Genomic DNA, 14,019 nt, shown 5'->3' on the forward strand with positions numbered 1-14,019 from the left:
AACATTAATTGCTATTTTTGCATTTTACAGACAGTCAAGACTATAATTGGTCCCAGATGTTAGATTTCAGACCCATGCACATACAGTACTATGCAAACAAATGACTTGAGCATGATCCAGTGGCGTAACAAGGTCTGGTTTGCTGTACATTATAAATGCAAGCTACTACATTTTTTATAATGCTGCCAAACTTGCTGCTGCTAGCTACAGTACAGGTTGGTTAAACGGTTCGCTCGTCACGCAGAGGTATCACATGACATGAAAGGGAGCAAGGTCATTGGACAGACAAATTACAAATCAATTTAGGTTGCTTGGTTACTTTGAAGACTGCGTGAAGCGGTCAATGCCATTGGGGCCCCAAAAATGTTTTTGCACCGTCGATAGTTACGCCACTGGCATGATCAATAGAGAAAGGTGTCTCCATTATTCCCACATCACTTGATACTTTCATATGTGAAAGGCATTACCATTATTGACACAGTTAATCAAGTAAGCAAAACAACTGCTAAAACAAAGTTAGTCTAACAAATAATCAGTCCATTATACTGTTCTGCCCTAATCAATTCCACAGCTGTCCTTACCAGTCTGGCACAGGCATGTCTGCCAGAGGTAGCTAATACTCGCAACAGCTTCATGGCACTGGCCAGTGGGAGTCCGTAAACAGACTGAGGAAGAGGAGAAGATGGCGTGGTCCAGGAAGAGGGAAGGAACTCTGACAGCACCGTTTTCATCAAGCGAGGACAGTTGAGCACCTGAGAGGGAAATACATTTTATTGAATCTGGCAATGTTTGGGTGCTATGAATGTTTGAATATAGCCAAGGTGGGACTTATTGTAACAGTCCTCCTTATGCACAATATTTATTTGTTATCATTCTATGTATTTAAGTGACTGGTTTTTACCACGGTGGCAGATGAAGAGGAGTGCCTGGCGATACGAGTCAGGATCTGCAGGATGTTCTGGACCACAGGAGGAGACGGTCGGACCACCTCAAGGATGTAACGCAGCCTCTGGAGCAGTTTCATCTTGAGCAGGCCCTGAAACACAGACAGAAATGATCCTCCAAACTTAATCTACGGAACTTTTTAACATTTACAATATGCAACACATCTGAAAAAGCAAATGTTTACCTTGACAACATCCTGACTTGCCACATCATGATCTTTCTTCCTCTCCTCCCTCTCCTCAGCTGTGAACTTCATATTTTCTGGCAGCCCTGCATCTTCCTCTTCTTCCTCCTCTTGATTAGATGGTAACAGAGGGAAGGAGGCCAGGCCGCGGAACCAGGAGAAGGTGCAGTCCAAACACTCCTAAGAGGGCAACGTTTAGAAATGAACAAGAAGGATAGACATTGAACTGGAATACAGAAGAACTTTAACAGACAACCAAAGTCTATCCTCTCTTCAACGAACCATTTTTCCTTTTCAGTTTGTGAAAAACTTTACTGTGATCTTGCACTCTGCACAATCACTTCCTAATTAGATTCAGGTGAGTATTTGCAGATTAAATGATACAATAATATGAAAAAGACTAAAGGCTGTTCGATGTGCATCCCAAAAAGTTGTTCTGAAGACCTTAATGAAAAGGTAAGGGTTTGAGTGTCTGTGTTTTGGCTGCATGGCTTTGTTATAGGAGCTTAAACTTTCATGATTCTGAGGAAGGAAAAAGCTAATATTCTTGCCAAAATCTATGCCCACATGCATTAACACGCTCACAATGATAAACACATTTATATTTCAAGTGTCCCAAGTGATGCACAAAGGTTAATGACACACTGTTATACTTTCAAGTGTCCTTACTTCATCCTCTTCACAGACGAGAAGAGCTTTGAGTGCATGCACAGCTGCAGACATCACTCCCTCCACACCGTCGTCCAGGGCGAAGCGGAGCAGGAAGAGCAGCCCGGCGTCGAGCAGAGTTGACACCATGCTGCCTTTCAGGACAGACAGGTACTCCCCGGTACGGGCCTACAGAGGAAGAAATGAACCCACATGAGTAACTAAAGTAATGTGCCTCTGCAGCAACAGTGTGTGTGTCTGTTTGTGTACCTTTGAGAGGATGTTAGCCAGAGTGCTGATGGCTAGAGTCCTCTGCTGGATCAGCTGACTCCGAGACAGCAGGAAGAGCTCCTGCAGGGAGTAACCTGCCCGCTGAGGAGAAGTCACCAATGTTAGAGTACAAATACTTTAAAGAAAATACCTGGAGCCTCATCTTAAAAGATAACCTTTAACAATAATTTGGTTTTTAGTCTAGATACCGCTTCCCTTTTTCAAAGATATTTTGGGCTGTCACAGTGAAACAACCTAAATAATAACTAGAACATGTATTCAATCATTTTACATTAGAAAATAGACATAAGCAAATCCCTATGGCTGATCCAAATAGGTTTTTTTGCATTTGAGCTTCTATTGAGTTTCTTAAAAGCTATCTTAAATACAAAGGAACATCGTGAATAGACCTAAAGATTAGGGCTGCTCAATTAATCGTATTTTATTCGCAATTATGGCTTGCAACGATTACGAAAACAACGTAATCGAAATAAAACGATTATTTTGTATTATTATTACTTTTTTTTTTTTATAATCTTTTTTTTTGGGGGGTTTTCAGTGTAATTATACTTAACGTTCAGGGTAATCAACTGTTAAACAAATGCTGTTCACATTTTTTTCCTCCAATAAATGGATGTTTTCAAAGTCAATGAATAATCGCAATTACAATTATTGACCCAAATAATCGAGATTATGATTTTTGCCATAATCGAGCAGCCCTACTAAAGATGTTCTATATATTGTTATGTATTCTCTACTGACCTCAGGCTCCTCTCCGTGGTGGTGCAGGCCTAAATGAGTGGGCAGATCCTGCGTTGGTGGAATCAAAGTCCCTGCAAAGTCAAACCGAGCTTGCATGGCCTGCATCCGGAAACAGAAACACACAATGTGTTGACTCAATGCAGAAAATCGTATTCAAATACAAGATTTGAATTGAAATCAATGAAAATGTTATCCACTGGTATTGTAAGAAATATCTCTGCACCTTCTTGGTTCCTTTCCTTCTGGGTGCAGGCAAGTCTTTCATCCACTCCAGCTTCTCCGGTTCCGCCTTATCCATGTGGACCCATGTCTTCTGAGGCTTCAGCAGCAGATCCTGCTCTAGATTCACACAGAGAAGGAAACAGCAAGTCTTAGCAATCATGTGTGAAGTTTAATTTGGTACAACTGTCGTCTGTATAGCCAGCCCAGATAGAGAACTCCCACTACTTCACAACTATAAACACAAACTAGTGATTACTGACTATATGAAACCACAGTAACAGCACATGTGCTTCCTCCTGAAGACATAGACACATGGATACATTTTCAGTAGGGGTGCAGATGTTTCTATTTTCCAGTTAAAGTAAATCTGCTTTAATACACAAATATTAATTCTGGGGAGACCACACATGTCACAACAGATCAATACGGACAAAAACTATCTCTCATTAAAAGCAAGAAAATGTTCAACGTGGACGAAAAAACAATCCTGCATGTATATATATTTTTTGTTGCAAGAATAAAGACCTGAGAACTAAGTCAACTAAGGCTTCATTTAAGATGAGGTGGACAAAAGATGATAACAACTCCATGAGGAACACTGAGCTGGGAGTTTTCTTTGAATGATCTGCAGTAACTTAATTGCAGTGAGTGGCTACTTCTGGCTCAGTCCGGCCTTTCTGCTAATCACACAAAGTGAAGTCAATGACCAGCTTAATGTCGGGATTTTATCCATGCAGCAGAATCATCACAAATTAATTATAAAATCAGAGAAGGGATGCTTGAGAGGAAGAGGAGAGGGAGAGCAGGGAGCATCAGGTGAGGAAGATACATCAAAAGGGAGATGAAGACACACAGATGACTTTTTCCTCAAAATATGCCTCCAGTTGAATAATTTGACTGTCTAAGCAACAAGGTAACAATTTCAATTATTCTTGAATATTCCCCCTGTTTGTGAGAACCACGGATAGAATAGAATCATTTAATGTCTTTATACATGTACAATGAAAGAAGAAAAGCTTCTCCCTTTTAAAAGGTGCCATCAAAACAAAAAAAACATAAGACAAGAAATACACGCAGCATACATACTTATGTAGGAATAAGGAATAAAGTGCAGTAATTATTTCCAGGGGTATACAAAATAAAATGTAATAAATAATAATAGTAATGTCAGAGAAAAAACGCTTTTGATCTTTGTGACGATGCTTATTCCAGCTAATCTAGAGGCTTTTCAAATAAGTTATTTATCTTAATAATGTCAAATGTCACCCTTCAGTTTATCATTAACCTTTCAAATCCCCATATCTGGAGATACATGCTTTTCACTGGAAGGATCATCAACAATTGTCCAATATATGGAGTGAAAAAAGTTGGAAGATAATGTTATGATAATGTTAACGAGATATGAAATATAATATAGCGTAGTTATTGACATGCAGGGGATCAGGAACAACTGACCAGATAAAAAGGTTTTGAATACATCATACCTCTCACAGCAGGCGGTGGTTGTGGTGGCACTTCCTCTCCTTCCATCTCTACTTCCTGGGGTTTCTGAAGTGGCAGAGATGCGATGGAGGAGTCTGACTCTCTGCTCAGATTTTCAAGAGGAAAATTGTCCCTGCTACTTTTGCCCTGGGGTTGTTTTTCGGATGCGGAGGCAGAGGACGGGACGCTCTTGGCTTTTCGAGACCTAACAAAGTTCACCAGTGTAGGATCTGGGAAGCGGAAATAATCGTGTTAAAAGAAAAAGTGCCAACAAAAAGAAGAAAAAAAGTTCTCGTGTATTTGACTCGATAGGATACAAACTCAACAACATATGTCTTCATCACAACATACTGTATATTATTTTATTTAACTATCATGTGGACAACATCATTGCCTACCGAGCTGGGTTAAAAGTCTCCTCTGCTCCTGTAGTATCTCAGACTTGGACATGGCCTGGAGCTTCTCTTGGTTCTCCCTGTGGATCCTTATCGTCTCTCCTGAGCTGTCTGGGACCCCGAGCCCCTTACCAGAGAGCAGGCTGGGACCTGAGGATGCAGCTGGCTCTGTTGAATAGGAAGGAGAGAGAGGAAAAATTGAATGTGAAGAGGGCTAGATAGATTTTTTAACGCCAACTATGGCTGTATCATTCTATTTGGTAATAGATTCCAGTACTAGCCACGTAATCTTTCTATTTGTGTGATCCAAACATCCAAAACTCCAGAGCACTGCAAGGTATAAAAAGGTATCGATGTATTCAAATAGAATTGGTTTCAAAGTTTGTGTCATATTGTTTCTGTATTTCCCTGGGATCCATTCAACTGACCACCTGAGGATCCTACATCAAAAACCAACATCACTTTATGATATGAATCCCATTTACTTACTATCATCTGTATCCATGCTGCTCTCAGGCTGCAGGTTCTGCTCTGTGCGTTCAGGTGTGTGGGGAGCTTTAGGTGCACAATGTAAAGGTGTCTTTCCCTCCTTGAGTCTCTGAACTGCAAACTGAAGAGCAAAGATACTCTTCCTTCCACCAGCTGAAGATTGTTGCACCTAGTAGTAAGCAGGAATAACATTTAACAATAGAATTCAAATGAATGCAGTATTTCTGTACATACAGATATTTGTTTGTGAGTTTTAGCTTTATGGTTAAATTGTCTTAGACACTTTAAGACAGAAAGAATAGGAATAATAACTTTTTACCTGACAGCTGTTTTCTGAGCGGTGCATTACTTTGGGGAAAGCCATGCCTGTAACTGCTGGTAGAGATATTGGAGTCGAGCTGGTATCTCTCTCCTGAAAACAAATAATAATGTTATTGATTCGGCCAGTAAAACATTATGATATTTCAAACTGTCAAGCTAAATATGATATCAACCAGCTTGGATAACTGAAAAAAGCAGTTCAACAAAGTGTAAGGGACAAACTGGATGTATGTATGTATACCTGAATATGTCCAACAGAGAAAAAAGGCTATTTCTTTGGCATACAGTCACTGATTTAAACTTCCCACTCTCATATTTAACAACAGGTACTTACAACGATCCTGGAGAGCACAGCGCTGACGTGAGTGTCATGTTTGTCCAGCCTCTCCCTAGCATCCTCATCCTCAAAAGTGACACAACCAGTTTTGAAGCGAGACTTCTTCGGAGGGGCTGGCGTCAGAGACGGGAGTTCGTCTGGAAGATCTTGAAGAAACATAGAAGATATTTAAATAATTGTATGTACGGTGTACAAAAAAGGTTTGATTGATAGATATAGTCCACTTGGAGAAGTGTGTAAATTATTAATGTTGACTACTACAATGCCTCATTTTGAGTTTAAGGAACATTGTCAATGAGTTGTTACAGTTATTTTTTAAAACAGACCGATCTCTTACCTTCTATAGTGACAACATCTTTCTGTCTTTCTTCATCAATCTTCCCGTTATGCTCCCCTCCTCCTTCTCCTCCAGCCTCGCCTCTCCTCTTGTCAGGACGGCGGACCACACTGGCAGCAGACGGAGCACCAGAGGTCAGAAACTTCTCCTGATCTCTGAGGACGTCTGCCTCAGAGTCAGTTGGCTTGGGACGCCGCAACATCACTCTGAAAGACACAAAAGATGATTATAAAGACACCTTTTTGACAAACTCTAATTTCCCCTATCCGTTTGTGTCTCCCTATACTGGTACATGAATCCAACCTCTCCAACATTTGGCATTGCCTGAGCTAAGCCGTTATAGTGGAGGAAACAGACTTTGACACGATTATAGTAGTATAGGATATAGGAGTGATACGTTGTGATGATTTAGGGGCCCAAAGCTGCCCACAAAATAACTGTGTTACGCCCCTGTTGACAGATACATAGACATTTGAATTCCATTCTGGCATATTGAACACCATCATTTTAAGAAAAATAATGTCAATTCAATATTAATTTATCTCTCTATACTTTTGGGTAACGTGAGGATATGCATTAGGCATGGCTAATAATCTTAAGCGTAACTCCCGTTATCTAGGAGTGTAAAAATGACAGAAAACTACCGACTTTAACAACTTAAACAAATAAATTACTTATGTCTCACATTAGCTCACTAGCTACCTGTTTAATGTTGCTTTCCCGTTTTCACGTGTACGTTAGTTTACATCAGCACGCACCGGGGCTGAACGGAACATTTAACGTTAGCTGAACATCTCAAACCTCACTCAGCGAAAGCTAAAGTTATCCAACTCAACTTAATTAAAATGTTGAAGTCTTTGTTGTGTTAAAATATGTCACATTTGTGCAAGCTAACCTTCAGTTGAGTGCTGGTTCCGTGGTGATACACAACTCTCGCTTGACCAACACGGAAGATCTTTAATGTGACACCACGCTGCACCTTCAAAACAAAAGCTCCACCAGGATAGATAGACAGGAAAGCGAAGCGACCTCGACATTTTTTCCTCTACGACCCCCTTCTCCTAAATATTCTTAGGTCATTTTACGTCTTAGAAAGCATACGCCTTTTATCTGCATTTTCGGGGAAGAGTTTAACGAATCGTCGCTATTTTATGTCGTGTAACGTGTAGGTTTAACCACATCCTTCATCTCTCTACTCCGGGACACTGGACAACGTTCGTGCATCTGGAAGAACATTGTGCAGTAATGTATGGATGTAATTAGGTAATTTAAACTGGCCACTGACAGCCTCGCCGACTGCATCATGGTTAACTGCTGCTGTCTTTGCTGCGGTGAAATCCCTCAACCCCGCCCCCTTGTGCCAGGCCAGGCGGGACCACCGCGGGACCCCCGCTCCGTGCAGCAGCAGCAGCCCGCTGGCTCCGGCCCAGACGCCGTGGAGCTGAAGGGGGCGCACAAAGGGGGAGCAAGACAGCTAGTGCAAGTGAGGAAAAAGGAGTGAGTTTATAATCTGTCTCTGACATGCGAAAAAGTGCAGCATGCTCTCCTCCGATCCGGACTCTGCGGAGGACACGGCGGTCAACGATGCTCCCACTGAGGCTGAGGAAGAGGAGCAGGAGGATGAGCAGGACTCACCGGCAGAGAGTGATGTCCCGGAGGAGGTAGGTGTACACATACCTCACGTTCATTTAGAATTTTGAACAAAAGCCTTTGAAATATCAGCTATGAATAGTTCTGATCAATTGATTACTTTTAATAATTAAAATACATTCTGATCCATAAACATTGTTGTTGTGCAATGCAAATAAGCCCAATTGAAGATGCAAGTTCATCAAGCTTATTGTATAAAATTCCTTCCGAATTTAGATTTATATCCTATGCATTCTGATCTCTGTGTCTTCTTGAAATATAAATCCTTTATTGACATCCTCTCAGTGCAACCTTCCACCTGCAGCCAAACAGCCTCTCTGCTCGTGAGAAGAATCCATTTCAGTGACACTAGAATCCATGGAAAGATATTCTCATAATGCATGCACTTTATTCCTAAAGAGAGTTCTTAAGCTGCAAATATTGTATTTACAAAGTCATATGCATGATTTTAAGTGTTGATCTTTATATGCATGTCTGTGTTTGCTCCTTCATGCCCTCAGACTTTACTGTCATAGAGTTATTACTTTGATTCCATCTGGGGGACTGGCTCTGTGCAGCCAGCCATGCACAGATAGTAAGAGAACACGAGTTGTCTTACATCAGATCCAGTGTCCATGCTAATTCCTATGTTATACTGCAGATATGCATCTGCCCGCATATTTAGTTAAATTAGTTTAACGTTAAATTGAAGGGCTAGATTTGCACTTACAAACATGATAAAACAACATCATCTAACAGTGTTACAATCTGTCCAATCTGTAGTCAGAAAGCCTGGACAACTGGAAAGTCCATCGTCTGGTACTAAAGACATGCATCCCTGTTTTCCCCATACATAACCGAGGTGGAACCAGCAAAGAGACATCCCACCCCTGTGTCAGCGCAGTAATGGATGGGCTGGTTGTCAGCATAAATTGCTTCACTCCATAAAACACCAGAGGTATACCAACAAGAACACAGGATCTCATGAGGACCATGGCCACCACAAGATCAGGACAAAATATCAAAGAATATCATAGTCGCTTGGAGAAAAAAATGTTTGAAGGTGGGATCACATTTATTTTGAATTCCTAAACTAGCCTCCTTGAAGATTCACACATTAAATGTTGCAATGTTTTGATCTCTGTAATCATAAAGGGTTACGCACTAGCGTATTTTACAGTTAGTGTTACTGATTAAATAGCTTTAGGCAAGTGTGTCTCTGCTGAACGGGACAATTAAACTTGTGGTCAGTATTGCAAATGTGAGCACTTTCTGTTTCTCTGCCCCGAGCTATCCACCGAATACTCAGCAGATACGTGTAGAGCAGAGATGCTTGAAAAAAATCTGAATACTTCAACATGTGTGTTTGTTTTAAGCTGTGCTGGGAGAAATATTACGATTTATTTCTTGGGTAAAAGACGAAAAAGCCCACAATATAAGCAGAAAATGCAACTTATCTATAACAATCCAATAAAAACATATGTACATAAAGAACATGTTGTACAATAGTATTTCAAATTTTACTTAAGTCAAAATAATACAATATTTTTATGAAAATATTAAAAAAGACTACGTATGCAGCAGAACGCCCAGAGATAGCTCAAATGAGATATAGTTCAGTTAAGTATGAGTCAATACATTTGAGTCAAAATGAAATTTGAAAATACATAATATTGGGGAAAAAACTGTGATGGACATTTTCACTATTTCTGAAATTAATTGATGAATCTAGTATACAATCTGCAGAAACATCGATAATAGAAACTTTCATTAGTTGCATGACTAATTTCTACCATTGGGTTTTCATTTCGAAGGGTTTAATGATGATGTTTTGTAGTTTTACCCTGGAATATTACTGTGTCAATTGTAGTATTACATTTCTCCCTCAGGCAATATATATTCAATTAATTTCAGAGATAGATGTGTGAAAACACCTTAGTGAATGTTCATTTATTTCGGCTGCTGTGACTCAGAGCCTCCCAGGGACACTACGTGGTTGAGTGAACTCCACTGCGCTTTATTTATTTTGATGTACTTTATGCTTAGGTATGGGAAAGCCTGGCCAGTGCTGCCCCGTTCATTTGCATTTCTACTGCTTGTCGTCGCCAGGTTTAATGGCCTCATTGCTCTGAGTGCCTTTTCCTCATTACTCTTTCTCTCTCTGCAGCAGCGTCCTGTGAAGCAGTCCCTCGGTGCCTGTGTGTGGCGGGAGTCCCATTGGCGCTGCCTGCTGCTCTCTGTGCTCATGTACAGCTGCCTGGGCGCCGTGGCCTGGTGCCAGCTGACCCGGGTCACCAAAATCAGCTTCAATTCGGCCCTCACCTCCTCATTCTCGGCCTCGTTCACCTCCTCCCTGCGGGGCGCCTCTGGGATGGGTGTCAGCGGACACTCAATGATCTACCATGATAGCCCCTGCTCTGACGGCTACATCTACATCCCTCTGGCCTTCCTGCTCATGCTCTACGTCTTATACATGGTGGAGTGCTGGCACTGCAGAGCGAGGAGCGAGCTGCAGAGCAAAGCAGACGTGGACAGCGTGTACGAGCGCGTGCTGAGCATGAGACAGGCCCAACCCTGCATTTGGTGGAAGGCCATCAGCTACCACTTTGTCCGTCGGACCCGTCAGGTCACTCGATATCGCAATGGAGACGCCTACACCACCATGCAGGTGTACCATGAGAGGGTGAACACGCATGTGGTCGAGGGGGAGTTTGACTTCGGCCGCTGCGGGATGAAAGATGTGTCACGTGACCTCATGGGCTTGGAGGGACTTCCGGCGACTCGCCTGCGCTTCACTAAATGTTTCAGCTTCACAGAGGCCGGGCCAGAAAACGATTACCTCAACCAGAGAGCCAGGTTCTTCTCTGAAATCGAGGGTTTGGACGATTACATGGAGGCCAGGGAGGGCATGCAGCTGAAGAACGTGGACTTCAGAGAAAACCTGATAGCCTATGTGGACCCTGACCGGTTGCCTTGGTACAGCTCGCAGGTCGCCTTCTGGCTGGCAGCTCTGCTCATGCTGTCGTGGCCTCTGAGAGTGCTGATAGAGTACCGCACTACCTATGTGCACTACCGCATAGAGAAACTATTCGGGTTAGAGTACAGCCCGTCTCCTCTCGATGAAGACAGGCCTAATACTGGGTGTGTTATTCCCAGAGTAGACACACTGGACAGCACTGAGATGGAGTGGCACATACGCTGTAACCGCCAGGTGATCCCTAGCTACTCTGAGGCTATACTGATAAACATGAGCACAGCCGACTCGAACTCCTTACCAGAAACTGAATGCAACTCCTCCTCAAACTGCTTCCTCCTGGAGGGCAGCCAGACTGCTCAGAGTTACGGCGCCCTGCAAAGCCAGGAGGACTGCGAGCAATGCAGGGAGCCGACTGAAGGAGGTGATGGAGGAGGAAGGAGGAGGTTCGTCACCAGCTCCAGCTGCTCCTCCATCTTCTCCTGCCGGGGAGCGCTGCTACACTCCCACCTCTCCTTGGACACCTCCCGCTTCTCTCTCTGCCGCATGTACGGCTCCCACCGCACCATGGCTCTGTGGGGGAGCCGCAGCAGCAACCTGACGGACCCCTGCTGCGTGGAGGAGCCGTGCTGCAGGTCTGACTCCAGCCAGCTGGCCCTCAGCGACAGTCCGCCCACCTATAGGGACGCCCGCTTCTTCCCTGTGCTCATCGTGCATAGGCCTGAGGGCTGTGGGGGTGAGGACGGGAGGGAAGTGAGGCGATATTACATACGAAGAGGGTCGTCCTTTGTAGAGACGGATCTGTGAAGGACACTAGGACACTTATTGATGAGCCAAGATGGATTCACATGTTTGCTCCTTAGACAGAATGACATTTTTGATTTATGGAGCTGTTTCAAAAAATTCCACATATAAAAAAGGTTCAAGGTGATAGTTTTGATTGTTGGACGTAGGGTTGTACGATTGAATAATTCACATCGACAGTGTATTAGCTACAGTAGATGGGGTCGGCACAGAGTAGCATCCCAAAATGTAAGCAATTTAACCAACTGTTGTGTTAGGGCTAGTAGCAAAACATATTTAAGCCAACTAAAATAATCCTATAGAATATTTTGTACCCCTTTACCTTTCCGGCGACTGCCCTTTTTTACAGGTACCTTTTTGATCTTTTCTCTCTTTAAAGCCACCAGACTAGTCTATGCTGGCATAGACTACATATAATATAATATACATCTTTATATAGTAACTGTCGGTCAGTCTCTGTTATTGGGTGACTTTAGTCAATCTAAATTAACCAAAGTTACACAATAATACAAATTACTAACCAATCGAGGCAGTTGTTGCCCAACAACTCCTGTATTGTGCGAGGTAAATGTGTTGTTTCTGTCACGGCTTCTGTTCTTCACCTGAAAGGGCAGTCAGGTTAAGCGCTGAAACTACTCAAAATATATTGTTCACTTATACTGATGTTGATGTTATTAGATGGGCCTGTTTCTCCCAACTGGGGGTGTGACCTCTGCCATCTTCTGTAGGTAATACACTGACTAGTACTTCATGAAACCCCACTACAAACAATATAAACTATCCTTCTAAATACAAACCTCTATTTTTTAACAAAGTCACCAAAAGTTCAGAGTATTGAATTGCACATGTCCATATTATTACAGTTAAATGTGGGAAAGACAGGGTGTACTTGTGTATCTAAATCACCTCTGCATTGTCATACACCCTTTGTAGCAGCTACATTCTGTCTACTCACACACTACAGTGTGTATGATGACAAAAATAAAAAACTTGAATAAATGGTGCACACAACACAACATCTGATACATGAAAAATGCACGACCTCTGCATCCCACTGTTTCTTATATTTCTGAAAAAACACATGATGCAAATCTTAACCAGTTTCTACATTGACTATGTTGGTGTTTTTATATGTGTAAGATGTGTGCAAGTTAGAAGCATATCTCAGACTAGAAGAAGAAAAAAGAAAAGTTGCATGTTGTTACTAAATGTATTGTCTTTTTTTGTTGATTAATAGTGAAACCAAAGACGTGTGTTAGCAATAAAAAAATCCTCAAAAATGATTGTATGTGCATAAGTTTACTGCACCCTGTCAGATTGAAGGAAGTACTTTCAAATGCGAAAAAATATGAAAATAGTATGATGAGTCATCTAACAGGACAGGATTGTTGGGGTTTAATTCGCTTTAATGAAATGCATAATTTATATCACTGCATGTAGCACGTTTTTTTATTTTAGTTTAAGGTTGCTAACGAATGCACATCCTTGTGTGTGTTCATACTGAAGATGAATTGGAAGGAGTGAGCTAAGTTTCTCCTGTGATCTTTGATGTGAGGAGACGATGTCAGACACTCTCAGACTCAAGTACAAATGTACAAATACAAAGAAACACTGACATTCAGACAAACCTTAGCTTTCCATTGTTGTTTCTAGACGGAGGGTTGTTGGTTTAAATAAACCATTTATGAAATCAAAAGCTTTAAAGCGTGTTGTTCGAGTGTCATCTGGGCAACATACAGGATTTAAATACAAAATAAGAGGGAAGAGAAGAAGTAAAACATGTTTTTGTGAATAACATCTCAAATCCCCCTTTGTCTGGTTAGGCAAGTCGTCGCCATTCTCTGAGACCTGAAATATTGTTATCTTCACGACTTCAAAATATATTAAACGTATTTAGACAAACCGAAAAGTGAATATGAAACAATACATTTTCTTTTTTATATATCAGGCCACCAGACCAAACTAATTGAATAATGTAATATCATACAGTATATTAAACTACTGTTTCAACAAATATTAATACAACTCAATTATGTTTATAAGATATGAATTGTAATTGCTACTTTTGATTATCTTACATTTGTGACTAAACAATTATGTCAGTCACTCAAATATACCCAGACATTGGTCTGAATAAGTCACTGACATATTCATTTATTTTGTTGGTTTATTTGTTTGTTGTTATAATAATAGTAATAGTCGGTATTTTTCTTCATTTTG

The 14,019-nt window shown here is 41.6% G+C and overlaps 2 protein-coding genes across 3 annotated transcripts in view; one reads left to right on the forward strand and one right to left on the reverse strand.

Moving 5' to 3' along the window:
- rpap1 (RNA polymerase II associated protein 1) overlaps nucleotides 1-7,428 on the reverse strand; it is a 17,537-nt gene extending 10,109 nt beyond the window's left edge. The window contains exons 1-14 of the mRNA XM_079692841.1: nucleotides 7,288-7,428; nucleotides 6,393-6,598; nucleotides 6,053-6,201; nucleotides 5,717-5,809; nucleotides 5,398-5,566; nucleotides 4,912-5,076; nucleotides 4,516-4,743; nucleotides 3,033-3,148; nucleotides 2,810-2,908; nucleotides 2,048-2,149; nucleotides 1,799-1,966; nucleotides 1,130-1,309; nucleotides 902-1,036; nucleotides 582-752 (exon numbers count right to left, since the gene is read on the reverse strand). Of these exons, the coding sequence (XP_079548967.1) occupies nucleotides 582-752; nucleotides 902-1,036; nucleotides 1,130-1,309; nucleotides 1,799-1,966; nucleotides 2,048-2,149; nucleotides 2,810-2,908; nucleotides 3,033-3,148; nucleotides 4,516-4,743; nucleotides 4,912-5,076; nucleotides 5,398-5,566; nucleotides 5,717-5,809; nucleotides 6,053-6,201; nucleotides 6,393-6,594 (1,977 nt within the window). The 5' untranslated portion in view covers nucleotides 6,595-6,598; nucleotides 7,288-7,428. The remainder of the gene's footprint in view (nucleotides 1-581; nucleotides 753-901; nucleotides 1,037-1,129; nucleotides 1,310-1,798; nucleotides 1,967-2,047; nucleotides 2,150-2,809; nucleotides 2,909-3,032; nucleotides 3,149-4,515; nucleotides 4,744-4,911; nucleotides 5,077-5,397; nucleotides 5,567-5,716; nucleotides 5,810-6,052; nucleotides 6,202-6,392; nucleotides 6,599-7,287) is intronic.
- A 487-nt stretch (nucleotides 7,429-7,915) lies between these two features.
- LOC307046586 (transmembrane protein 151B) lies at nucleotides 7,916-13,876 on the forward strand. Of its 2 annotated transcripts, none has more exons than XM_079693025.1 (2): nucleotides 7,916-8,053; nucleotides 10,189-13,876. In XM_079693025.1, the coding sequence occupies exons 1-2, from the start codon at nucleotides 7,931-7,933 to the stop codon at nucleotides 11,800-11,802; spliced, it is 1,737 nt and encodes a 578-aa protein (XP_079549151.1). In that variant the 5' UTR covers nucleotides 7,916-7,930; the 3' UTR covers nucleotides 11,803-13,876. The 2 variants fall into 2 exon arrangements, with proteins under 2 accessions (XP_079549151.1, XP_079549152.1); XM_079693026.1 differs by lacking the exon at nucleotides 7,916-8,053 and adding an exon at nucleotides 8,060-9,084.
- Nucleotides 13,877-14,019: the final 143 nt, after the last annotated feature.

The sequence above is a fragment of the Notothenia rossii genome (genome assembly GCF_949606895.1).
Source record: "Notothenia rossii genome assembly, chromosome: 7".
NCBI lineage: Eukaryota > Metazoa > Chordata > Actinopteri > Perciformes > Nototheniidae > Notothenia > Notothenia rossii.

What these genes read in the sequence shown, in the direction of transcription:
- LOC307046586 (XM_079693025.1), top strand. Translation starts at nt 7,931, where the DNA reads ATGCTCTCCTCCGATCCGGACTCTGCGGAGGACACGGCGGTCAACGAT. An exon ending in AGAGTGATGTCCCGGAGGAG is followed by an intron (nt 8,054 to 10,188) that starts GTAGGTGTACAC and finishes CTCTCTCTGCAG; the next exon opens with CAGCGTCCTGTGAAGCAGTC.